The 26,339-nt window shown below is 40.9% G+C and overlaps 1 protein-coding gene across 1 annotated transcript in view; it reads right to left on the bottom strand.

Moving 5' to 3' along the window:
* SPG11 (SPG11 vesicle trafficking associated, spatacsin) overlaps window positions 1–26,339 on the bottom strand; it is a 2,547,571-nt gene that overhangs the window by 2,081,032 nt on the left and 440,200 nt on the right. Inside the window, exon 7 of the mRNA XM_044077700.1 lies at window positions 18,424–18,569. Within this exon, the coding sequence (XP_043933635.1) occupies window positions 18,424–18,569 (146 nt within the window). The remainder of the gene's footprint in view (window positions 1–18,423; window positions 18,570–26,339) is intronic.

Here is a 26,339-nt window from a genome sequence, read left to right as displayed (position 1 = left end):
GAAATAAAGTACCCACAAACTACCACATAGGTAGTAGTCCCTTAAATACGGAAAATGTAATAATGGATCTGGGGACCCAAGTAGATAGCAATCTCTCCTTTGATAATCACATTGCCAAAGTGGTTAGAAAATCCTTCTGTGTGGCCCACCTAATCACAAAAGGGTTTGCATTCAGATCAAAAGAGGTCATTGTGCCCCTCTACTCATCACTCATCAGACCCATCATAGAGTACAATGCCCCATTTGGGATGTACCTTAAAAGACACCTGCAACAGCTGGAAAGACCACAGAAGTACCTCACCAAGAGGATCACTGGCCTCAAACAGATGCCCTATGCAGCTCGACTTTAGTGAGTTTAGCTATAATTCCAGAATGGGGGATGGTGTTGAAAGCCTTGGCGAGGTCAAGATAGGCTGTGTGAACCACCTTACCCTCATCTATGGCTTTGGTGACTGCTTCAAATAAGTCAATAAGGTTCATAATGCGTGATCTGCCTTTCAAAAACCCAAACTGGGTGGGGTCCAGAGTCTGGAGGTACCAATGTCTTTGTTTATGAGTTCTATGATGATATGTTCCATGGCCTTGCAGACCAGGCTTGTCAAGCTAATAGGGCGATAGTTCCCAAGATCAGTGGTGGCTCCCCTTTTGTGAAGTGGAATAACTGTTGCTGTGTGCCATTCAGTGGGCACAAAGCCTGATGTGAGACTATGATGGAACATGGTGGGGAGTCATTTCGTTCTGAAGTTCATGTAAAACGCAGCCTAGGATGTTCTCCAGTCCGATGGATGCTGTGTTTTTGGTTTTACAGAGTGCAGCTTTTACCTGTACAGATGTGATTACAGGGACTCTGCATTCTTCCTGTATAGATATGGGGCCTTTAGGGGGTGAGAGGGGGGTAAAGTTAGCAATGAACCTGTCTGCCAGGATGCGGGCAATATCAATTGGTTCGGTAATTTTCGTACCATTGTGCTGTAACTCAGAGTACATCTGGGTGTTGCCATTGAGATGCTTGACATAGCTATAGAATGCTTTGTGGTTGCCCTTAGAATCAGTGGCAATTTTGTTTTCATAGCTAGCTTTGGAGGATCTTATAAGGGATCTCAGCTTCTTACTGAGGCTGACCAGACAGCTCCTCCAGTCATAGGATTTTACTCTCTTTTTCAACAGTTTCTTCCTTCTGTTGTAGAGTTTGTTTATGGCAGGGGACCACCAGATTGACTTCCTTTTTTTGGAGTATAGCGTTTTGGTTCTGTTTGGGAAAGCACGATCCATGCACTCATGTAAGTGCTTATAGAGTGCATTTGTGTAGGATTCAGCAGTCGTAACTGTATTGTCCACCTGCATGGGTGTCATGAAATTCGCCACTTCTGTCTTAAGAAGCATGAAGTTGGCTTTGGAGAAAATTTTTACTGTGGTTTCCTTAATGGTGGATGGGGACGGGATGCGGACATCTAGTGTGATTAGCTTATGGTAGGATCTGACCAACGAGGAGTTGATTTCAGGTGTGGAACACTGGTTGCTCATGTTGGCAATGACTAGGTCTAGGATATTGTTGCCCCTGGTGGGGGTGTGGATAAGTTGCTTCAGGGCGTTGGAATTTATGAATTCTAGAAAGCATTGAGTGAAGGAGTTGGTACATGAGTAGTTTTCCCAGTTAATGGTGGGGTAGTTGAAATTGCCCATTATTAGGGTGTTTGGTTGAACCCTAATATTTTCCAGTATATCAAGAAAAGAGGTGTGGGAATCCTGGGGCATAGTGGGGGATCTGTAGCAAGCCACAATTTGGATTGCAGTTTTGCCCAGAGTTAGTTGCACTTGGATAACCTCGGATGCAATATGCTGCGCAACTAGCCTGGAGGTGTGGATATCCTTAATGAATATGGACACAACTCCGCCTTTGGTGTTCTGGTCCAGATTAGATGGCCGAAAAGTGTGTTATGAGTTATAGCATGGTAATGCAGGGGTGCTCTCTAGAGCCTTGAACCAGGCCTCAGTCACTGCGCAGATATCGATGTTCTCCATTTTAAGGAGTGCCTCGAGTGAGTGCATTTTGAGATTTAGACTTCTAATGTTAAATATACACATAAGCACAGTGCAGTAAGGGATAGTAGGAACTGTAGGGAAAATATGACTACAGAATAACTAGAAAAGGAGGAAAGATGGTATGGAGTTAATGGGTAACAGGATAAGGAGGAGAAGCGATATAAGCTCTATGGGCTGTGTTAAACTCAGAAGGTCAATAAGGTGGGAGCGAGATAAGGGCTGAAGATAGGACTATGATTTAAATTGCTGTCCATTACTGGTAATGAGAGTATTCCAGAAAGTGTTTCAAAGATGCTCTTCATCCTGAGGTACTCTTATAAAGTGCCAAGGATATGTCTCCCATTGAGTATTGAGGAATTGTAGAGGCATTCTGACCAATGTGATGCAAAGCTCAAAAAGGCATTCACAATATCTTTACTGCTCTTTCTGTACTAGCCATCTAAATGTTTTAACAGCTGTAGAATTTTGTTTTTTTGTAGACACTGAACTGGATGGTAAGAAACTAGATATACCATCTGAATAGCTGAAGATGGCATATAACACCTAGCCTAACATGCAACATTTATCCACAAGCTGTACAGTGCATATCGCTTCATTAAGTTACCACAATGCAGATTGGTATAGCTCTTGCATAAAAAAACTAGTGAGTACTTTCAACCACAGAGACTATGAACTCTAGATAACAGTACAACCCTGAAGCTATGTTTTTATAGGTTAGTTAAGTGCAGATTTCTTACAACAGGTTCTGGTCATAATGTTTGGCTACTCCTGCATGATATATTGTTATAGCAAACAAAAGCAAATGAACAACACTTACTGGATCTTAGGGGTGCTGTGATAAGCCCATACAACCCCCTTACATACACAACCAAATGTGAGGTCAATCTTGTCCTCAAGGTGGGGTAATATGCCTCAAAAGTGGAGAAAGTTATTTTGATGTGAAACATGCCCTGCAAAATGGCAGTCACTGTTTAATACAGGCCCAGTACTACTGTAAGGCCATTATGGACCTAGAAATGCTTCAGACAAGTGGTAAAAAATGTTTTTAACAACATACCTCAAGCAAGGTTTTAAATTATTCTGAATGCAGAACTGTTCTATGTTTATATACATGGCTGGATAATTTCCATTTAAAAGTAAAAATTTAAACGTGTGCAGTGTATCTGTAAACCTATTACTCGTCTAATGTTTAAATTAGGAATTAGGGGTGGTGACTTTAAGAGTGTAGTGGAGCAAAAAGAGGCGGAATGGCAACTTAGGCTGGCCTCTTATATGTATCCTGGATTGAATGACACAGTTAATATAAAATGTTTTTTAAAAAATTAATATTAAGAAATAAGAATGTTTTATATTTACTTGTATATTTGTTTACATCAGTTACAAGTTTATTTTAACTTGGTGTATAGGAAGTTCATTTAAAAGGAAAATTGTTAAAAGGTCTTGATTGGTTCTTATTTAATTGATCATTGCATTTAAACTGTGTCCTCATTGTTATTTTTCGTGTTTCTGAGGAAGTCGTTCTGATGAGCAGTGAATTAAAGTGTCTTATGCTAAAAGACCTGGTGGTATCGGCGTTTCCTTGTTACTGGTTTGTCTAGTGTACACCTCTGCTGTTTTGCTGCTATCCGGTTCTTCAAAACATGAAACCAACTGCCACACACACTTTTAAGAGATTGGTTCTGTTTGCTTACTTAAATTAATTGCTTATTTATTTGTACACAGAAGAGCACCATGGGCAGGTAGCACAAGTTCATATGTCTTCAGGGTCCCTGCTACTGGGCCTGATAAATGGAATTCTAGGAGAAATGTATAGGATCCTTTCACTACAGACATATATTAACTAAAATTGGAAAATGGCACATTTACAAATGGCTGAAGTGGAATTCCATAAAGATTAATTGTCTGAGGAACAATAGGTGAAATTCTCTGAATGTGAATTACCCAAAGCACAAGATGTCAAGTAACACAACAGCAATTACTGCTTTCCATAGGAAATCAGTATCAGTGTAATTTCTAAGTGTGAACTGGTAGTAATTACTTCAGTTTGGAAAAGGTCACCTTTTGTTTGAGTTGGTTCATCCAAGGAGCCGATATATATATATATATATATATATATATAAAAGTTGGGGGTTCACAAGTTTGCTGCCTACAAAAAATGCTTGCAGTTTAATTTTTTGCTCTTTGGAGTTTGGGTATTTGTTTTCAACAGTTTGGTTTCCTGGCATTCTGGTAGTCGGAGTTCTACAAAAGTACCGGGAAAAAGCATCACAATACATTTTAAGTCCCATTAGCATTTCATTTATGGCACTGTACCCATTATTAACACTGTTAAACAGTTACTGCTTAAATAAAATGTGTACTGATCATATTATGTTTATCCACAACTTGCTGAGATGTTTTTGATAAAAGGATATACACTGCATACCTACTGGGACTACTGATTCAGCCAATCAATAAAGGGTACACACTATAAAATGCTTTCATGACAGTATGGGTCTAAAGCAAATAAAAACACAAACATCACAAACAAAGAAGTTATGTACTTACCATAACATTTCATATTTGTAGTCCATCTCGCCTATATTCTTGCTGGATGGGTTCGGCACAGATATTCGGCAAAGACTTGGCCGATACTAAAGCTGGAGAGCTTTTACTGGCTCGAGGCTAGCCCCTATCCCATGGTGCCTCACGGCAAATCCCCAGATTTAGTTTGCAAGAAAGCAATAAATACCTATCAGGTAAGAGCAATATAAGAGCTGTATAAATACAGCAAAGGATTTAGAAATATAATCGATTCCAAGTGGACAACAAAAAAGAACCAGGTTAGGCAGCACCAGAGTAGTCCACCAGATCCCCCAGAAAACAGGAAGGGGGATGGAGGAAGGGATGCAAGAATATAGGCGAGATGGACTACAAACATGGAATGTTATGGTAAGTACATAACTTCTTTATGTTATGTAGTCCTATCTCACCATAATTCTTGCTGGATGGGACAGCGTCTCTAGCACCTATAACTAGGGTGGCTCAAGCGAAGAGACTCTTCAGCATAGTGGACCCAAAGGAAGACCTGTCCCGGGAGGCCAAATTCAATTTGTAATGAGTGACAAACGTATGTGGTCTTGCCCAAGTAGCTGCTGCACAAACAGTATCAATTGGGAGCCTAGATCTAAAGGCACATGAAGTAGCTACAGCCCTAGTAGAGTGCCCTTTAACTTTGACAGGTAATTGTTTACCAGCTTGTTGATAAGCAAAAGATATAGGTTCATAGGTTCATACTAGGCTATCTGCCCAAGAACATTTACAGCCCATGCCCATTGTTTTTGTTGCTACCTTTGCCACCCCTAACTATACCTATTATTTTGCTGTTATCTTGCTGTGCCTCTGTGCAATGTAATCCCTCCCTAGTATCTCAATCCTCTATCTCCATCCCATCCATTTCTCTCATACAAGGTCTCAGTTCTGGCCTGTTCATTACGGTTGTTTTGCCCACAGCATAGGAGTGTTTGGTGATGAATCTAGATGAATCTATCCCTTCCTATTCCTATTAGTGTCACCAAGTCTCCCTCTCCGTCCTTGTGGCTCTCTGATGGATTTAGATTTTTGAGGTGAAGCATATTCATCAAATCTTGGTTTGACATGGCCTTGTATGTTAGGCAAAAGGTCACCTCAAAGGCAAAGCATGGAGACTGAATAGAGCTGGAGTTCTTTCAGTGGGGGCATTTTCAGACCATTTTTTTTGAGACAGATTTTTTTTTGAGGAACTTTTTTTGTTCCTATGCAATCCGAAAGCCATTTTGAAAGAGTAATCTTAGAAACAGACAAGCCTTTCTTTTTGTCAGAAAAGGAAAAAAAAAGTTGATCAGATTTTCTGAATTTTTTAGTCCTGTGTAGATAAAACCAGAGTATTCTGTGAACATCTAGCTGGTGTAGTCTATACTCTGATTTATTATAGTGGTTTGCAAAAAACACAGGTAGCTCAATAGTAGTATTCAGATTGCGCTCTGAGCATTCTTTGGGAAGAAAGGAAGAGTTTGTCCTGAGAGAGACTCTACCCTTGTGATAAATAATGTAAGGAGGTCGAATAGTTAGAGCTTGCAGTTCTGAAACTCTCCTAGCAGATGTTATGGCTACTACAAATAATGTTTTCCATGATAACAATTTTAGGTCTGATGACGAGGATGGCTCAAAGGGGTGCAGACAGCAAAGATGAGAGGACTAAGTTTAAGTCCCAGGGTTCTAATGGCTGCTTTATTGGGGGCCTGAGAAGAAGAACTCCTTTTAAGAAAGTTTTACACAAGGAGTGCTGCATGATTGGATTTCCCATGAAGCCAAAGTGGAAACTGGAAATAGCAGCTAATTGAACTCTAACTGTAGCGGCTGCTGCTCCTTCATGAAAATTTGATGCTAGGAAGGATAAAATAGATTCTATAGGAGCAGTATACGGATCTAAGCCCCGATTCGTAGCCCAAAGTGAAAATCTTTTCCATTTGCTGGAATATAGTTTCTGAGTGGAAGGTTTATGGGATGAAATTAGAATGTTTTGGACCGCAGGGGATAGAGGAATACACCTGGCTATTCGTGGAACTGAAGCAGCCATGCTGTCAATTTGAGGGTATGGATGGAGGGGTGGAACTGTCCCGACTGATGAATCAGGAGATCTGAAGATGGGTCAAGAATCCATGGTTCCTCCAAGAGGTAGGGCCACAGGAAGGGAAAACAAATTTGTCGAGGCCAGTAAGGAGCAATGAGGATCAAGGAACTCCTCAACTGTCTTGCTTTCTGTATTAGTGTAGGGATGAGTGGAAAAGGAGGAAAGGCATAAAGAAGTCCCGGAGGCCAATCGTGAACTAGAGCATCCCTGGGTGACATCTCCGGATGGGGAATGAGGGCAAAGTAGCTGCTGCATTTGCTGTTCAGGTGACTGGCAAATAGATCACAGCAAGGCTGGCCCCATCTGTGAAAGATCTCTTTCGCAACCACTGGATTCAGGGACCACTCGTGAGGCATCAGAATTGCTCGGCTGAGTTTGTCTGCTATTACGTTGGATTTCCCCGGGATATGTGTTGCTATCAGGAAGCGTTGAGTATCCATCTCCCATTTCCAAACTCTTAAGGCCTCTCGGCAAAGTGGGTAAGACTTGGTTCCCCCTTGCTTGTTTATGTACCACATGACAGACATGTTGTCTGACTGAATCGCAATCGTCCCAGTGGGAAGGGCGATGTGAAGTGCTTGCAATGCATACAGCACCACTCATCTCCAGAACATTGATGTGCAAGTGGTTCTCATGGTTCTGCCAAGTACCTTGGACTGTCATTCTCAAATAATGCTCCCCTCCACCATCTGGGAAGCACCCATGGTCAAAACTGCTTTCGCTTGGGGAGGAACAAGTGGACGACCTAGGATAAGTTGTTTTGTGTGCAACCACCATGTCAGATCCTTTCTGCATGCGTTTATCAATATCTGGTGAGACAATGGAAGGTCTTGCTTTGACCATTGTGCAAATAGTAGCCACTGAAGAATAGTCATGTGTAGGCGAGCAAGGGGAACTAATAGGATGGCGGAAGCCATAGTCCCTAGGACTTGAAGGACTACTCTGGCCTGAACTCTTTGTTTGTTTAGCAAGGATCTGTCTTGACAGCGTAGAGACTCCACTCTTTCCTGTGTTAGCCTTACTGACATGGTGGTTGTGTCTATTTCTGAGCCTGAATACACAATGTACTGCGAGGGAGATGAGACTGACTTTTGTAGGTTGACAGTGATACCAAGACTGGCGCACAAGGATAGAGTCTCGTCCCTGGTCCTTATAAGTTGATGCTTAGTGGTAGCAGTGAGGAGCCAGTCATCTAAGTACGGAAACACCTGGAATCCTTGACGTCTCAGGTGAGCAGTTACCACTGCCATGCATTTGGTAAACACTCTGGGAGGCTGTAGTGAGGGCAAAGGGCAGTGTTCTGAACTGAAAATGACTGGCTCCCAGCCGGAAGCGTAAGTGTCTCCTGGAGCGGCTGTCCATTTTGATGTGGTACTACACATCCTGGAGATCGATTGAGCACATCCAGTTATCTTTCCCGATAAAGGGAAATATCGACTGCAGAGTGACCATTCAGAACTTTGATTTCCTTACATGCTTCTTGAGCCTGCTGAGATCTAGATGAGATCTCCAGTCCCCTGTCTTTTTGGAACTAAAAAGAGTCAAGAGTAAGTTCCGGATCCTACTTGCTCTGCGGGGACTTCTTGGATGACTCTTTTGCAGCATTGAGATGACCTCTGATGTTGCACGGTCTAGTTGGATGGGTGGTACGTCTGGTAGAGACCGGTTTGTTGGGGGTTTGGAAATAAAGGGGATCAGATAACCTCTGGATATTATTGTGTGTATTCAACGATCTTGAGTGATAGTTAGCCAGGTGCTTGGGTACAGAGATAGATGAACCCCGACTGCCTCCAGAGACGGACAGTCGGGCAACCCCTCAGGGGCGATGGAAGGGACGATCAGAGAAAGTTTCTCTGTCACCCTGATGTTGCGGACCTCCTCTACCGCAACGGTGGCGTCTTCCATTATATCCTCCCCCTCTGCCTCTGAGGGAGGGATGACCTTGTGCCTGAGGGAAACCTTTTTGGGATTTATGGAACCAAATTTTCCCTCCTGTATTACTCTTGGGATAGAGTCTGGATGGGAGAAAGAAACAGACTCTGATGGCAGATAAGGTTTTCCCTTCCTGCTCGCACCTAGTCAAAGTCTCTTTCACTTGGGGTCCAAAAAGAGATGAACCATCAAAGGAAACGTTAGTGAAGGAAGACTTGAAGGATTCCGTAAAATTACAAAGACGCATCCACGAATGCCTCCTGAGGGATATTCCTGCTGTGGCTGCCCTACTCGCTTCATCTGCCGCATATGAGATCAGCCTCATGGAGGAGTTAGCTATGGAAGTAAGGGTGGAGAGCTGTGTAGAAACCTTATCCATGGAACCTGGAGATACTGAACCCTGGAGGGTGTCTCCTAACTTTCAGGAGATCCCTCTGAAGATGAATAAAATGAGTCAGGTAATTCAGCAATCTTAGTCTAAATGCAGCTGAAGAAAAAGTACGCTTCCCGTACCTATCCATCATCCTGAACTCCTTGTTAGGAGGATGGATATTAGAAGAAGTCTCAGATAATTCCTTTTTGGTGGCCACTGCTACCCCCATAGCATCAACTGGAATTCCCTCACTAAGGAAAGACCTGTCCTCAGGTGCTGTCATAAACTTAATTGGCCTCCTCGGGATGGCTTCCACTGAATCTGGAGAGGTCCATGCTTTCCACGATATGACCCCCAAAAGTTGGTCATAAGGCAGCGTCACCCAGGAGGTGGAAGGTCGGGAACCAAAGGCCGCAAGATACACAGATTCATCCTCGGTAGGGTTAGAGGTATTCCAATCACCCCTCTGTCTAAGGATTTCTAGGATGTCAGAAAAAGAGACATGGAGAACTAGGGGACTCTTCTGATTCCTCTAAATCAGTGTCTGACGTGACAGACTCAGGTGAGTCGACATGTTTCCTCTTACACAGCCTCTTCTGAGGGAGCTCTCCAGTGGGATAATCTGGGGAGGTCTCGGAAGAGGGGGCACCATCAATGGGGGCTACTTGGGCCTCTGGTTCCCTATGCTGTGGGGGTGGCAGGGGGGAAGAGGTTGCTGCCTGCTGCTGGTGGGACACAGGTTCCAATGGAATGGCTTTGGCAGAGGATAAAGCCTTCTCTATAGCTTTGAAAGCCCCCACCCCCACTCCGAAGAAGACCTCCACTCCAAGGGGGTGGATGGTCAACTCCTAGCAAGAGGGAACAGCTCCAAAGCAGAAGTGGGAGCAGAGCTGAGTTGAGCCGAGGCTCAGAGAGGGAGGGTCGGTTCCGACGAGAACCCAGGGTGACAGTCTCCCTCGGAGTCGACATGAGAGTATCGGCTCCAAGAACCCTCGGCTCCAGACTGAGCCATCGTGGATAGAGTAATTGGCTCTGAGGAAACAGGTTGAATCCCCACAGCTGAAGTAATAGGCTCAGAGAGTGAAACAGTCGGAGGAGGAACAGTTGTTGGTAAGGTGGTCAGCTCCGAGACCTTTGGGTCTGGAAGGGCCAATTTTCTTGCCAGAGCTGGATCCAAAAGAAACCTCTTCACCACCCTCTCGATGTCCTCATCTGATAGGGTCCTGGAGGATCTGGTAGAGACAGGAGGAGACCTCCTTTTCTCCAAAACAGGAGATCTCAAGGTGGGAGATACAGCCTTGATGTCAGGCAAAATGTTCAGTACCGAAGATTGTCTCGGAGCCGACGAAATCGACGGCACTGAAACAGATGAAGCGGAGTTGGAACCAGAACTTCTTGGCTCCAATGCTTTAGTCTTTTTTGTCAGCTCCGAAGCCGGGGCCGATGAGCTTTTCTTAGAGGATTTTGGAGCTGCCTGACCAAGTTCCAGCTGTTCCTGGAAGGAACTAGTCATGAGACCCCTGTCAATGAGTTTCCTCTTTCTCTCATTTAAAACTCTAGTGCTAAATGCGTGACAAAAAGTGCAGGGTTACTTCAAATGGGCTTCACCAAGGCAATACATGCAACTGGTGTGGTTGTCTGTGAGACATTTTCTGCGCACACCTATCACACTTTTTAAACCCCGAAGGGCGATGATCCTTATGCTCCCTGTCCTTATCTTTTGATATTTCTAGAATTGAAAGACAAATTAGATAACAATACTAAAGGTATTAATTACAATATTAAGTGAGAAAGAGAAGAAGATAAAAAAAAAAAAAGTTAAAAGTCACACACACACTGGGAGGAAAGGCCCTCTAACTTAAAACAGGCACTACGGCCCTCTAACTTAAACGGTCCGTACAGTCCTAAGGGGGGGAATAGGGGTTGAAGAACTTTCAAAAACAGTCACACAAGAGACAAAAAAACTATATAAATATATATATATATATATATATATATATATATATATATATATATATAGAGGTCTACCTGAAAACGCCAAAAGTGCACAACGCCGACAACGAGAACACAGACACCGGAAGATTGACAACGGAGAAGACCGAAAGTTGAGAAACCCGACACTGGAACACCGACATGTTAAGGTAAGTGTGCGGTAGGGACAGACGTTAGGGTCAGGTGTGGGTAAGGTAAGTGTGTGATAGTGATGGACGTTAGGGTAGGGTGCAGGTCAGCTAAGTGTGCGATAATGACAGACTTCAGGTTTAGGGACGGGTTAAGTGAGTTAGAGATTAGGCTGCGGGTAAGGTAAGTGTGCGATAGTGACAGACTTGAGGGTTAGGGGCGGATTAAGTGAGTTAGGGTTAGGGTGCGGGTAAGGTAAGTGTGTGATAGTGATGGACCTTAGGGTTAGGGTTTGGGTTAAGGTTAGTGCATAGACAGTTGTGTGTGTAAGGTTTAGTGTAGGTTTGTAAGGTTTTTGGTGTGCTCGTGTTGTGTGCGTGTTTTCTGGGAAAGGTATTTGTTTTGTTGATTGTCGGGATTGTGGTTTGTCAGGCATGTGAAGTTTTGTGTTTCTGAACTTTCGGTTTTGTCATGTCGGTTATTTTGACATCGCTGTTTTGGCGTGTCGGTTATTATCAGATAGATATATATAGATATATATATATATATATATATATATATATATATATATATGTAAGACAGAAAAAGTAGGAAAAGACTAAATATAGCAAAAAAATTGTTTTACTTAGCCAACGAGCCAGTAAGACACAACTTCAAAGCTTTTGCGGCAAACGAGATCTGGGGATTTGCCGTGAGGCACCATGGGATAAGGGGCTAGCCTCGAGACAGTAAAAGCTCTCGAGCTTTAGTAACGGCCGAGTCAGAGCCGAATATCAGCTCCGAACCCATCCAGCAAGAATTACGGTGAGATAGGACTACATAACATAATATGTTCTGGTTACAGCAAACCCAAGAATAGGAAATGCAACATATCACTTCCACTGGGTTTAAATTTAAAATTGTTTTCACTACATTGCTATATTCCTATAAATATAAATGCAGCTTCAATGTTTCCATGCTTGATTTCCCCAGACGTCTGGCTATCATTTACTGCTTATGTAAATATGAAACTGGCATATGAACAGCACTCACTACTCAACATGCTAAAGTTACATCACGTACATGAAAAACCTACAGTAAGTAAACAGAAACAATAGGCCACCAGTTTACAAATGAAACTTGAGTACAAATGCACCAGTCACCCACCAAATGTACTCATGTCACTTAAGACACACACACACACACACACACACACACACACACACACAGTATGCGTGATTATCTGAGTTAACCTAGCCACATAAGTAAGTCTGAGGGATACAAGAGGAGAAGCGTACTTGCTTCGTGGTGATGAAACTGGAACAGTGGTTCTGCAAATACTTGACAAGATGATTCCAATTAAAATGGCTCTGGATTGAACTGACTGATAATTTTGTTGATATCTATACTAAATGTATCACTGCAGAAAAAGAAACATGAAAAATACATATGAAACTGGCTTGCTAAATGGACTTGTTTTTGACTTGTAAATTAGTGATGTGCTTTCAACATAAATTGAGGCAGCTAACATATATACATATACACACACACACACACACACACGTGTGTTTTATATATATATATATATATATATATATCAATTTTTTTTATTTTGTATTTGTTGACTGGGTTTGTCCGACTGGTCTACACAATTGCCCGTTTTCAGCAGAGCCCCGAGAAGAAAAGCTCCAACAGAAAAATAGAAATTTTACATAGTGAACACATATAAAATACATTCATCAATACCACACATTACTGCATTACAGTGTCATATATTACACTGTGGCAAGTGAAATACATATAGAAATACATTAATCAGAGGGATACATTCATAATTACTTATTATTTACATAATAGTGCAATAGTTACATGGCTGAAATAGTTTATTAGTTACATCTGTACAGTGATGTAGTAAGAGGAGAAGGTAAAGTAGTAAGTTTGTTTATTGAAAGGAAGGAAGAGAGGAGGGAAATAGAAGGTTACAGGATAATGTTTATGGGGATAATTACATTGGCAGGTCCATTTTTCATGAAGGTATTTTTTGTAGCGGTTTTGAATTGATTGGGATGTTCAAGGGATCTTATATCTAGTGGTAGGCTATTCCAGGCCTTGGAACGGTTAAAACTATAGACTAAGTGACCCATTTTGGGCCTTGGTGTGCAGATTTTTAGTAGGCATTGTTCAGAACTGTGGAGTAATCTAGTGGGTAGGTAATGAGAAATTATGGAGGAGATAGTTGGACAGAAAGAGGGTTTGTAGAGAATGGAGTGAATAATTTGAAACTGATTATACTGAAGCAGGTTAGGTAATTCTAGCCAATTTAGTTATTTTAGTGAGAGACAGTGATGGGACTTGTAAGAATTTTGGGCAGCAAATCTGGCAATCCTGTTGTTTCTAACTTGTTTAGCAGTCCAGTGTTGAGGCTGGTGAGAATTTGGGAGCTATAGATTAAAGTGGGTAAAAGGTAGGCATTTGAAAGGGTTAGTTTTACTGTTTTGGTAAGATATTTTTTGTTTTCATAGAGGAGACCTAGCTTGAGATGTGTTTTTTGGATACAATTATCGACGTGTAAATCAAGGGTTAGTCTGTCATCAATAGTAACACCTAAGAGTTTTGTACTGGTGTCCACCTGTATTTGAATGTTATTTTGTGCAATAGGGAGAAGGAAGACTTTATGTGGTTAAGGTTTTTAGGGAGAAAGAGTAGTAATTTGGTTTTCTTTGGATTAAGGATAAGTTGACTTTCAGATAGCCCATTTTCTACAGAACTAAAAGAGGATGTGTGTGTGATTTTAGTTGAGTTGGTGATTCGGCAATAGTGATAAGTGTAGAATCATCTGTGTATTGTATCGGTGAGGATCCAGGACAGGAAGAGTAGACAAGGTTGGTAAAGATGTTAAAAAGAAATGGCCCAAGGATGGAGCCTTGCGGAACACCTGTTTTAACAGGAAGAAGAGGGGAGAAAGCTGAGAGCCATTTGACTGACTGGAGAGATCGCTGTTAAATCAAGATATGGTGGATGGAGAGAAGTGTAAGTTTGCTAGTTTAAGGAGATGGAGTTTGAGAGAGACTGTATCCAAAGGAGGCTTTGGAGAGGTCAACGAAGAGACAGGAAATATGTTTGTTACTGTCTCTAGCTAGTGATACAGAGTTTAGGAAAAACAGGAGAGCTGTAGTAGTGCTGTGCATGGGACGAAAGCCATTTTGGGTAGGTATGAGTAGATTTTCTTGCAGAAGGTAGTGTAAGACTTGATTGCGTATACATTTTTCCAGAATTTTGGAGAGTGATGAGAGTATGGCTATGGGTCTAAAATTAGTTACATCTATGGAGTTTCCTCCTTTATGTATTGGAATGGTATAAAATTGCATCCATATGGAAGGGAGTGTGGATTCTGTGATAGAGCAGTTTATTAGAATAGAAACTGGGAAGGCAAGAACATCAGCAACAGCCTGAAGGAATGCGGAGGGAATGTTGTCTAGAGATGTAGAGGAAGGTTTTAATTTAGATAGTAGAGTTTTAATATAGTTAGTGGAGACAGGTTTGAGGGAGAACGTAGTGGTAGGGTTACTATTGATGGAAGAGTTTGAGCTATTAGGTCTATTATTGTTGGTAATTTAGTAATCTTGATATTGAGTCGATAAATTAGTTGTTGAATATGGAGACAGTTTCCTCACCTGGGTGTAGTATTTGATTCACAGAGTGCCAGAACATTTTAGGGTTGGATTTAAAGATAAAAGATGGATTATTATAGAAGTTTTTCTTATCTTTATTTATGTGAGTTTTGGCAACATTTCTAAGTTCTTTATATTTCTGGAGGTCTGGGTGATGTTCAGTTTTAGTCCAAATTTTCCATGCTTTGTCTTTTTTTTTTTTTTAATAGTGCACAAGTGTTTACGGTCAGCCATGGGGATACATTAGACTTTATGCGGACTGTTCTAAGGGGTGCCAGAGAAGTTAAAATACTAAGGAAAGTGAAGTTAAAGTGGACAGCTTCATCCAAGGGGAGTAGTCTTAAGGGATTCCAGTTCACTTTTGATAATAAAGATTTGAGAGTTTCTGGATTAAAGTTTTTTAGTTTTCGATGTTTGATAAACCTTTGAGGGTTAGCTTGATGGGATGTGTACCTGAGTATTTTTATTGGGAAGTGATCACTTAGGGTATTTGGTAGTGTTTCAGGGTTATGGTATTTGGAAGGGTGTGAGACAAGAATCCAGTCAAGGAGAAATGAGGCTGTATGGAAGTTATTGAAATAAGTGGGATCAGAGATGAGTTGAGTAAAGCCATAGACATTAAGGTGTTGTGATGAGTTTTGAGAGGAGAGAGATAGCCAGTTAATGTTGACATCCCCAAGAATTACAGTTTCATTTGGGATGTGTTGGGAGATATCAGCAAGCATATTTTCCAGTAGGGGGATGTTATCACCTGGTGGAATGTAAATTGCTACAATGGTGATAGTGGAATGGCTATTAATATTTAGGTTTGCAGATAAAATTACGGCTGGGGAGAAGGCTTGGGATGTAAAAGCAGAGTTAGAAATGGTAAGGTGGTTAGAGTGTAGGATAGCAACATCTCCACCTTTCCTTTTTGGTCGATCTAGACAGTGTATGCTGTAGCAAGAGGGCAAGATCTCTATGTCTTGGTGTTGGGATTTCAACCAGATTTCAGTCAGAACAAGGATATCTGGAGTATAGTGGGAGAGCCAAGCATGTAGTTCACTTACTTTGTTCATAATACTCCTAGTGTTTACTGAATAGAAGGAAAGATATTTGTTTGGAAGATTATTGACTTTGGGGTTAGGAGGGCTAGCAGTAGGGTGTGTTGGTCCAGGGTTGGGATGGATGTTTCCAGCTAAGAGAATGTTTTTGTGGCGGTAGGTGAGTTTGAGCATATTAGCAGTGGGGGTGCAGTATTTGGTTTTGTGTTTGGTAGGAGTGAGTTGGGTGTTAGGCAAGTGTATTTTTGGTAAAGGAGTATTTAATGAGAAGATAGATGGAAAATGGCAAAGGCTTGGTGATTATTTATATGGCTACAGCAATTTGGGTTTGTAGGGGAGATATGTTTGGGGTGTAAGTGGATGTTAAAAGATGTGATTGTAAGGAGGAGGAGTAGGACAGGCAGTAATTGGATGGATGTAGTTAGAAATGCACAGATTTTACTGTTCGAGGAGTACATATGTAGGGTGTTTTTAGTTAATAAAATGCACAGGGGTATAGTTTATTGGTCTATTAGATAGGGGATAATAGTGTACACCAGATAGTACCAGTAGGGGGGTATAGTTAGAATATTTTGCTGTAGCAGCAAGAGGGTTGAGGTATAGACTATTATGGAGTGAAATATAGGAAGGGATGGGTGTCTGTTGTGGGAGTTGCAAAGTAGTTAGCTATAAAGGAAATGATATGGGGGTGGGAGAGGAGTGAAGTGAGCCCGAGTGAGGGGCTAATGGAGCGGAGCAGCCAAGCCTGGAGTCAAGCACAGTCCTGAAACAATCAGTAAACTCTAACAGAATAAGGCTTTGTACTGTTAATAGTAAGAAAAAGAGGTTTTGTTGTGTAGTACTATCAGGTAAGAAATATCTTAGAGCAGGCTGGGTAAGAAATATCTTAAAACAGAATAAGCAGTCCAGCATTTAATAGGCATAAGTTTGTTGAATCCAACAAGCAGTCTATTAAGAAATGGGGGTGGGGGCTCCTTGCCGCCAAGCTACTTTACAGCATACCAACTTGCTAGAGAGTACAGTAGATAATGCCTTACATAAGTATATTGTAAAATGTAAAAACTAAGCCAACATACATTGCAGATAAAGAGGCACCACAAGGTAAGAGAACAGAGCTGTGTGATGAGCGATTTTCGTTGTAACCGTTTAATGCAGCATGCAGGACTTTTAACAGTACGCTGTCAGTATGGAGAGGAAAAAGACAAACTACACACACACACACACACACACAAACACCCACACAGGTGTGTGTGTTTTTGCACATGAGCACTTCTGTATATTACATCCATGCACCTGTGTATGTGTAAATATATGTATATGTGCATATACAAATGCAATATATGTGGTTGTACTGTGTACTTGACCACGAAGTGAAGCTATAAATCTGGTTAAATATTTGAATGACTGACTGACATATGGTAATGGCTTTTCTTGTCAAAGGCTGATTGCCCTTCTGGGGTGGTTGTGCAATGGTGAAATTTGCATGTATAAATAACGGGGAGTTGGACAGCAAAGCCCTGCATGTAAAAGCATGTGTGTATGTGTGCTTGCCATTATGATCGCAAGTGCAGGGCTCTTCTGTTTAAACTTCCATGTATTGCATATTTGTATGGTAGCAGCCTAAGAGCATTTAAGAGTCAATGCTTTCTGCTCAGGTATTTTATGGTCAATATTTGGGATGTTTGATCACGCAGAATACAATCATATATAGCTGGAGTGCAAAATACTAAATACTGTAATGATCAACGTACTTGCACAGGATGTTCATCACTGAATGTACAATGACTGCATATATGATTGACTACTGAAGTTAAGTATTTGTCTGTTTGGAATATTGTGATCAGCTGACTTCAGGCAGATGGTTGAGTGTACATTGCTGAAAGTAAAAATCATTGCTGGTGCTGTGTTTTACTGTTGGCAGTGATGCTTGTCTGTAGGGAAATATTTCCCTTCTTCCAGCTGGTGAGACCGAGGAGTTGGTATACTTAAATCTAGAAGTGTGGGAGGTGAAAATAAATAAATAAAAAATTATGGCAAATGTGAAATGTCAGCGTATAAAATTGCAACAGCAGCATTATTATTTTACCTGACAATCTGTAACTTGTGGCTTTTAAAGTCCTGTGACAAGGAAAACATACAAAGCTGTCAGTGGAAATATACTAGAGTTCAAGTGACTTTTGCAGTCTGTAACAGACAATGCCAACTGAGAAAAGGATAGCCTGGGAATTTGGCTGATACTTACAAAAAGTGATGATTATAATTTCTGCACACCTTATTTTGACCACCCAGCTGTACAAGTGCCTGGAATAACCCCAATGTTGCAAATCTATGATGCCTTGGGCCCTGTACCCAAAATGCCTAACAGTTCTTTCAGTCGGTCATTTTTACCCATCTCTGATGGAAAAATAACAGTTCTCAAATTTCTTGCTCCTACCAAGCCCCATCCTTAAGGGGAAGAACATCATTTGGCAGTATACAGTATGTCTCTACTGTTAAGGGCTTCTGATGGATGCAAGCACACAGCCAGAGACAGAATTGCTTATGAACTGCTACAGCAAACAGTAAAGATAAGTAATATCAGACATCTGATTGATGACTGAAAACATTTACCTGCAAGGCATGAATAGGAATTGAACATCTGTCCCAGTGGTTTTGATGGCAAAGAGCATCAACAGTGCCTGCACTTCCATGGATCATTAGTCTGTTCAACAGTTCTTCTTGAGTAATACCAAAAAGCAACATGGAGAGACCATCATCTAGATTAAGAAGAAAATGTAATGCCATGTCAAATAGTTAATGAGGACCTCCAAGTAAATAGTCAATATGCATTATACAAGTAAAAAATAAGGCTCAGAGGTTAGTAACTTAAGACATCCTGTTGGATTATAAAACTAAACTCCCAGCAGTCCATATTTGATAGAAAACAAAGGACAAAAGTGGGATGGGGGAACAGAGCGACTCCTAGTAATGGGACTTCCACCATGGTGCCACTCAGCACAGAAGGATGGCTGGGGAATACCCAGCTGTGCTGTATGCATACCAATTATTTTGTTTCCTGGAAGCAAACATCCTGTAGGCTTGCATGCATAAACACACATCCCCTGTACCTGACATTACATGTCCCGGAAAGATACAGCTGGTATAAATACAGTCAAATAAATAGATGGGAGAATGACCATGGAATAATCTCAAAAGTCTTCAAAGGGAGAAGATGCAAAGACCAGATGACCTGCTTCTCAGGTATTAAAGGGATGCATGTGGTTTTGGTGAACTGATGGACAACTGCACTGTTACATCTAGATTAGACGTCAAGGAGAATCTCAGAAACAGACAGGTACTTACAGATCTGTTAATTTCACTTTCACACTTGAAGATCATTGAAAATACTCTGCACTGAACTCTAGAGTACCTAAATGTTACTATTTCATGCAGCACACATCCTGCCAATCCAAACTGATACATATCTGCAATCATTCACTGTGAATATAAGGAAAACCACTCACACATCAAAATTAAGGCCTATAAATAAGACATCCCATAAGACAACTGCACAGAAAACACAAGATACGGTAGTAGATCCTACAAAGCAATAGTGGCTAAGAATCTAGCTGCCAGTCCTGAAGCAGTACAAGGGAGACTTTTAGATGAAAACTATCAGTATACTGTCTCAAGGAACAGAATTAAGGTTTTTACTGCCTGCGTCAAATACTGCACTGTGGTTGGACAGCAAGACTTACTTGTAGTTTAAATGACACAAACAGTGATACTACGGTAAAAAATGAAGCAACAGGTCTCTACAAAAAACTATGGGAAGTCTGTAGGGTGGCCAAACAGGTGGCAAATGGGATTTAATATTTAAAAAAAAAAAAAAAAGGAGCAAGGTTACAAGGTTATGCATATAGGGACGGGGAAGTCAACAGAAAACATGCACTTATATGAGGAACACCTGGAAAAGAACAGAGGAAGAGGGACTGAGTTATAACTACCCCTAAAGCTAATTAATTTTATACAATGTAAAACTGCAATGGTAAAGGGCAAACCAATGCCAGGATACATAGCCAGATATTCCTATGACTGTATCATGAGGATATATACAGTTTTGGTGTGTGTACATTATACATGCGTTGCTCAGAACTGATTTGACAGCATAACCGTCCATACATATTTATTTGCTTTAAGTAGAAGTGATGGGTTGTATTCAACATGAATATATTTAGATGACCTCCACGGCTGAATTAGAGCCTCTCAAATAAAGATAGACACTGTTTTACTCACTGATCATTCTTTAAAGTACAGCAACCTTAGAGTAAAAACATTTATATAAGGAGAGGGAGTATGGTTAAAGCCAATTTTCTGGGGAGTGTATGAAGGGGCTTGTACCTCTTTAAAAAGAAAATAAATACTTTTTAGTTGTTTAACTATTTGGTGCATTTTGATGAAAAATAATAGCCTCAGAAACATGCTTTGAGATTTTTTTTATGTACTTGACCTGCAAGTTTGAGCACATGCGGCTAGCAGTTTAGTTTTGTAGTATATTATTTGGAGAAGACACATGGAGATCATACATACTTGCATACATATATCTATATATATCTATAGCTATCTACACATAAACATATATATATATATATATATATATATATATATATATATATATATATATACATATATATGTACACACACACACACACATATATATATATATATATATATATATATATATATATATATATATATATATATATATATATATATATATATATATATATATATATATATATATATATATATATATATATATATATATATATATATATATATATATATATATATATATATATATATATATATATATATATATATATATATATATATATATATATATGTATACATACACACACACATATATATATATATATATATATATATATATATACACACACATATATATATATATATATATATATATATATATATATATATATAGATTTACCATGAGAAGTTCAAATCAGACTTCATCGAATGATGGAATTACTGTCCTACTTCTGCTAAAACGACAATGTCGAATTCTAACATTGTATATATATATATATAATCTCAAAACAGGCTTTAACATGGGTCGAGATTCATACTTCGACAATGGCAGGTTTGACATTGTCGCCGTTCAGCCTCCGGACTTCTTCTAATGCCAAACCTATATACATATGTATATATATATATATATATATATATATATATATATACACACACACACACACACACACACACACATACACACACAAAATGTACACACACAAAATGAAAAAGTTACTGTATGGAAGTAATGTAAAGAAGTAGTGTTGGAATGAAATACAAATGACAAAAGAGCAACAGTGGGATATGGATGACACCTGGAAGAAGGCGGAAGATAACACTGAAACACTATTTTAAGGATTTCCATTTTCTTCATAGTATACTGTTATTCTATCTAGGGATCCTTCCCTTTAACCCTCTTTTATCTCATTTTTCCCACCTTCCTTTCACTCTGCCTTAACGTTTCCTTCTCTTTTTCCTTCCCTCCCTCATACATCTAATTGCATACAATGTACGTACACAGTCAATATTTACTATGTATGTTGAACTTTCAGATGAACTTGTCTTTACAGTTTAAGCAGACAGATTTGTTTTAGTTATAGTTGCACATTGGGTTATACTACTGATAGCTTGCTTTTAAGGCATGAAAAATAAATGATGTACTCACCATAGCTTCCATCTGTGTTGTCCATTTTCATTCTCATTCTCCCTCAACCTGTGGGTTCAGTTCCGATCCTTGGAACAGACTCGGCCACTACCATAGCTAATGGTAACCAAAAATCTCTCCTGCTTATCCCTTACCCACAATGCACCTATCCCAGTTACCTCAGATCAAGTTTGCTGAAAGACTAAAGGAAAGATTAGTTGAAAGACATTTATTGAAACAATATCTGGAACCACAGTTATATACCAAGGAAAATAATCTGCTAGTCATCCTTTCCATCCCTCTAGAAATCCAAGGTTAGAGGGAGGGGAGTTGAGGAAGAATGAAGATGGACAGCACAAGTGGAATGTTATGGTGAGTACATAACTTCTGTATCTGATGTTGTCAATTTTCATTCTGTCCTCAACCTGTGGGACACAGTCCCCAGCAACCTTAGACCCTGGGTGGACTCAAGGATGTTCCTGAGCACCACTGAACCGAATGATGCTCTTCCCCTGGAGACCAGATACAATTTGTAATGAAAGTATGGGGAGTAACACAGGATGCCGCTGCATAAATGTCATCCATGGAGGCTCTAGACTGGAAGGCAGCTGAAATCGCTACAGCTCTAGTTGAATATGCTGTCAAAAGGTTTCAATAAAGCAATTTGCAATTTGTTGTAGATGAAAGAAATGCAATCTGTTAGCCATCTAGCCAATGTCACTTTGCTCACAGGTGTTCCTAGTTTTGTATTTGAGTAAAAGATAAACAGGTCAGATTTTCTGATATCTTTTGTTCTGTGAAGATAAAACTGTAATTGTCAATGAACATCTAATAAAAGTGTAAGCAATATTTACCTTTACTAGCAAACTTGGGAAAGAAAACTGGTAGGTTAATAGTTTGACTGATACGGACTTCTCTGAAACCACCTTGGGTAGAAAAGAGTTTTTTTTCTTAGTACAACCTTACCCTTGTGAAAAATCAAATATGGCAGTTTACAAGACAAAGCTTGAATTTCTGAAATCCTTCTGGTGGAAGTTATAGATACTAAGAAAATAAGTTTTCCAGAAAGAAACTTAAGATCACAATCTGCTACCAGTTCAAAAGGAGTTTGTATGATTGCTGGCAACAGCAATCAAAAGAACAGTACCTCTCAAATAAGAATTTACAAAAAGCAAGTGATGAGTCTTCAAATCGAATATGAAAATTGTATATAGCTATTTGAACTTTAATAGTGGAAGACAAAGCCCCTTTATTGAATAGTGCGGCTAAAAATTCAAGAATCTTATGAATATGCGCTGAAAAAAGGCCAGCGTTATTTTGATATGCCCAAAAGACAAACATTTTCCATTTACTGTTGTAAACTTTACGCACAGATGGTTTGTGAGAAGCCAAAATTATATGTACGTATCGGACAGGTGAGTATAGACTCTCTGGCTATTAATGGAATTGGAGATACCAAGCTGTCAGCTTGAGGTTCGAGATGTCTGGTGGATCATGCCTGTCAGATGGGACAGGAGGTCTGGAACCGGGTCCAGAATCCAAGGTTGGTGAATTAGATGAGGTCAAAGGAAGTGGAACCAAATCTGTCGAGGCCAAAGGTACAATGACGATTACCTTGCTCTTCAACCTGATTACTTTCTGTAGAAACTTCGGAATTAGAGGAATCTGAGGACAGGCATAAAGAAGACCAGAGGGCCAATTATGGACAAGAGCATCCCTCTGTGATTCCCCCTCAGGGAGGATTAGAGCAAAGTAGTTGCTGCACTTGTTTAGGGGAGAGGCAAAAAGATCACAACAAGGCTCACCCCATTAATGGAATATTCTCTCAGTCACTTTTGGATTGAGGGACCACTCATGAGTCAGGAGTATGCATCTGCTCAGTTTGTCTGCTATCACATTGGATTTCCCCAGAATGTGTATTGTTATGATAAAGTGGTTGGATGAGATCGCCCACTGCCACACTCAGAGCTTCTCGACAAGCACCAAATGTACCAAACTACTGACATGTTATCTGCATGAATTTCAATTTTCCCTGAAGGGAGAGCATCCTGGAAGGCCTGCAACTCTGAAAGCAATGCTCTCATCTCTAAGACACTGATATGCAAGTTGGCCTCTATGGGGGACCAAGTGCCTTGGACAGTGTTCCCTAGGTAATGCTCCCCCACACACCAAATGGGAAACATCCGTGGTCTCTGTGACCTCGGGTTGAGAGGGGGGCCTTTTACAGTTTGATCCGACTGACTCCATTTGAGATCTCTCTTGTAAATGTTGGTGACTGCAATCAAAGTTGACATTGGTTGGTATAGTACTGACCACTGTGTTGTAAGCAGCCATTGTAAAATTCTCATTTGAAATCTGGTTAAGGGGACTAGAGTTGCAGCTGCTGCCATGGATCCCAGGGCCTGTAGAATTACGTGTGCAGATACTTTCTTGCAGTTGATTATCTTCATGACTTGTGATCTGATTTTCTGTAGTGTGGGGGGAAGATAGGATATTGTTGTCTTTGTGTTCAGGATAGCTCTTATGAACTCTAAGGTCTGAGTTGGTTTGAGGTGAGAATTATTCCTAGTTTATGGATATCTCCAGACAGTAACATGTCTGGAGAACCTGCTCTCTTGCCTCTAATAACTGATGCCTGGTTGGAGCAGTAACATGCCAGTTGTCCAAGTATGAAAACACCCAGAATCTCAGCAGTCTCTAGTGAGCCGCTACTACTGCCATGCACTTGGTGAACAACCTGGGGGCTGCAGTGAGACCAAAAGGCAGAACTTTGAATTGATAGTGACTTGCTCATAGCCAGGAAAGGAGAAACCTTCTGGATCACCTGTACATCTTTATATGATAGTATGCATCCTGAAGGTCTATTAAGGCACATCCAGTCGTCATGTTCCAAAAACAGAGGAATGGACTGAACCCAGACCATGCAGAATTTTGTCGAACCGACTTGTTTAAAACACAGAGATCCAAAATTTGTCTCCAGTCCCCTGACTTTTTTTGGCACTAAAAGGAATCTTGAGTAAGTGCCAGATTTTTTATGGTCTGGCCGGACTTCTTGGAAGACCCTTTTTCTAGCAGTTTTTGAATTTGTAGTAGTGCCTGTTCCCTTTGATCAGGTGGGACAACTGGGATTATTTTGCAAATGGGGGAAGGGAAAATGGTATAATATAAACTCTGGAAATGATCCTCTGCACCCAGGTATCTGATGTTACTTCTAGCCAGGCTCTCTCGTACAGGGACAGTCGACCCCCAACTGCCTCCAGAGAAAGACAATCAGGCCTCCTTTCCAGAGTGCTGAAAGGGTTTACCAAAGAAAGTCTATGTACCTTTGCTTTTGTGGGCCTCCTCTGCCAAGAGGGCAGCACTTTCCACTGAAGTTCCCCCTCAGCCCCTGGAGAAACCATCTCCATGTGTGTCTTTAAAGGACCCCTGGGACTTTTTGAACCACATCTTTCTACTACTTCGCTGATTCCTTGAAAAGGATCATTGAGGAGTGGAAAAACATATACCCACAGCAGATAGGGTCTTTCCATACTTCTCACACCTGGACAAAGCTTCTTTAACTTTAGGGCCAAACAAGGACATGCTATCAAAGGGAGCACTGATAAATGAAGACTTGAAGGACTCCACAAAATCATATAAGCACATCCAGGCATGTCTCCTTATGGCAACACCTGAGCCCAATGTTCCTGTCATCCCTTCGACTGCATGAGAAATAAGCCTCATGGACTATATGGACTGTAGGGTAGTTAACAGAGATAACAGATTCCTGAACCTCTTCCGAGACAGATCCTGAAACGGTATCTGAAAGCTCCTTAATCAGATCCCACTGCAGTCTGGTAAAGTGTGCCAAGAAATTCAAGGACAGTAATGCAAAGGTCATTGAAGCATAAACCCATTTCCCAAACCTAGCCATCACCCGAGACTCCTTGTTGGGTGGATGGATGGATAGAGGAACTTTCCTCAGCTAGTTCCTTTTTTGCTACTGCCGCTATAACCATTGCATCAACAGGCAAATCTTTTGACTAGAATTGTTTATCTTCTGGGGCAGTGATAATTTTGTCACGTCTCCGGGGAATCCATTCAATGGTGTCAGGGGCCTTCCATGCCCACCGAGAGATCAACTCAATAAGCTCACTGGTGGGCGGAATTACCCAAGAGGTAGATAGGTGGGTACCAAAAGCCTGCAGCTACACCAACTCCTCAGATGAATGATTGCTGTACTTCCAATCACATCTCTGTTTTAAGATTTCTAGGATGTCACCAAAGGAGACATTATCAGGAGGTGATCTTGGGGATCCTTCTTCTGCCATATATTCCTCTGGGGAAGCCAAATGCTTCCTCTTGTACTACTTCTTCTTAGGGACCTCCTCAACGGAATGACCTGGAGATGTATCAAAGAAGAGGGTATTCCCTTTTGGGACTCCTGAGGTTTTGGTACTCGCTGTCCTTGTGGAGGCAATTGTTGAGACTCTGAATGTAGGTGTGACAGGGATGTGTGTCTGAGTAGGAAGGAGCTGACTGACTGCTACAGTCATAGCTCTCTCCATAACCTCAAAAGTTGATCCACCCAGAGAAGGGGGGGGGGACCCTGGATCTGAAAGTGTAGGTCTGGGAATAGAGAGAGATCATCTTCTGCTCTGAAGAGATCTCACTTGAAGCAGAAACTAGAGTCGAGCTGATCTGTGCCAAAGTTCTGAGGTGCAGAGAAGGCTCTGAAAACATAAGATTTGACTCTAGCCCCTCAGGACAGATACAGCCCCAAGAGGTCTCTGGTTCCAACTGAACCGAAGCACTCAAAGCAATAATT

This window comes from Protopterus annectens, chromosome 7.part0, assembly GCF_019279795.1.
Source record: "Protopterus annectens isolate FY-2018-M chromosome 7.part0, PAN1.0, whole genome shotgun sequence".
In the NCBI taxonomy this organism is placed as follows: Eukaryota; Metazoa; Chordata; order Ceratodontiformes; family Protopteridae; genus Protopterus; species Protopterus annectens.
The sequence above is the reverse complement of the archived record's forward strand: the minus strand, read 5'-3'. Positions and strand labels throughout refer to the sequence as shown.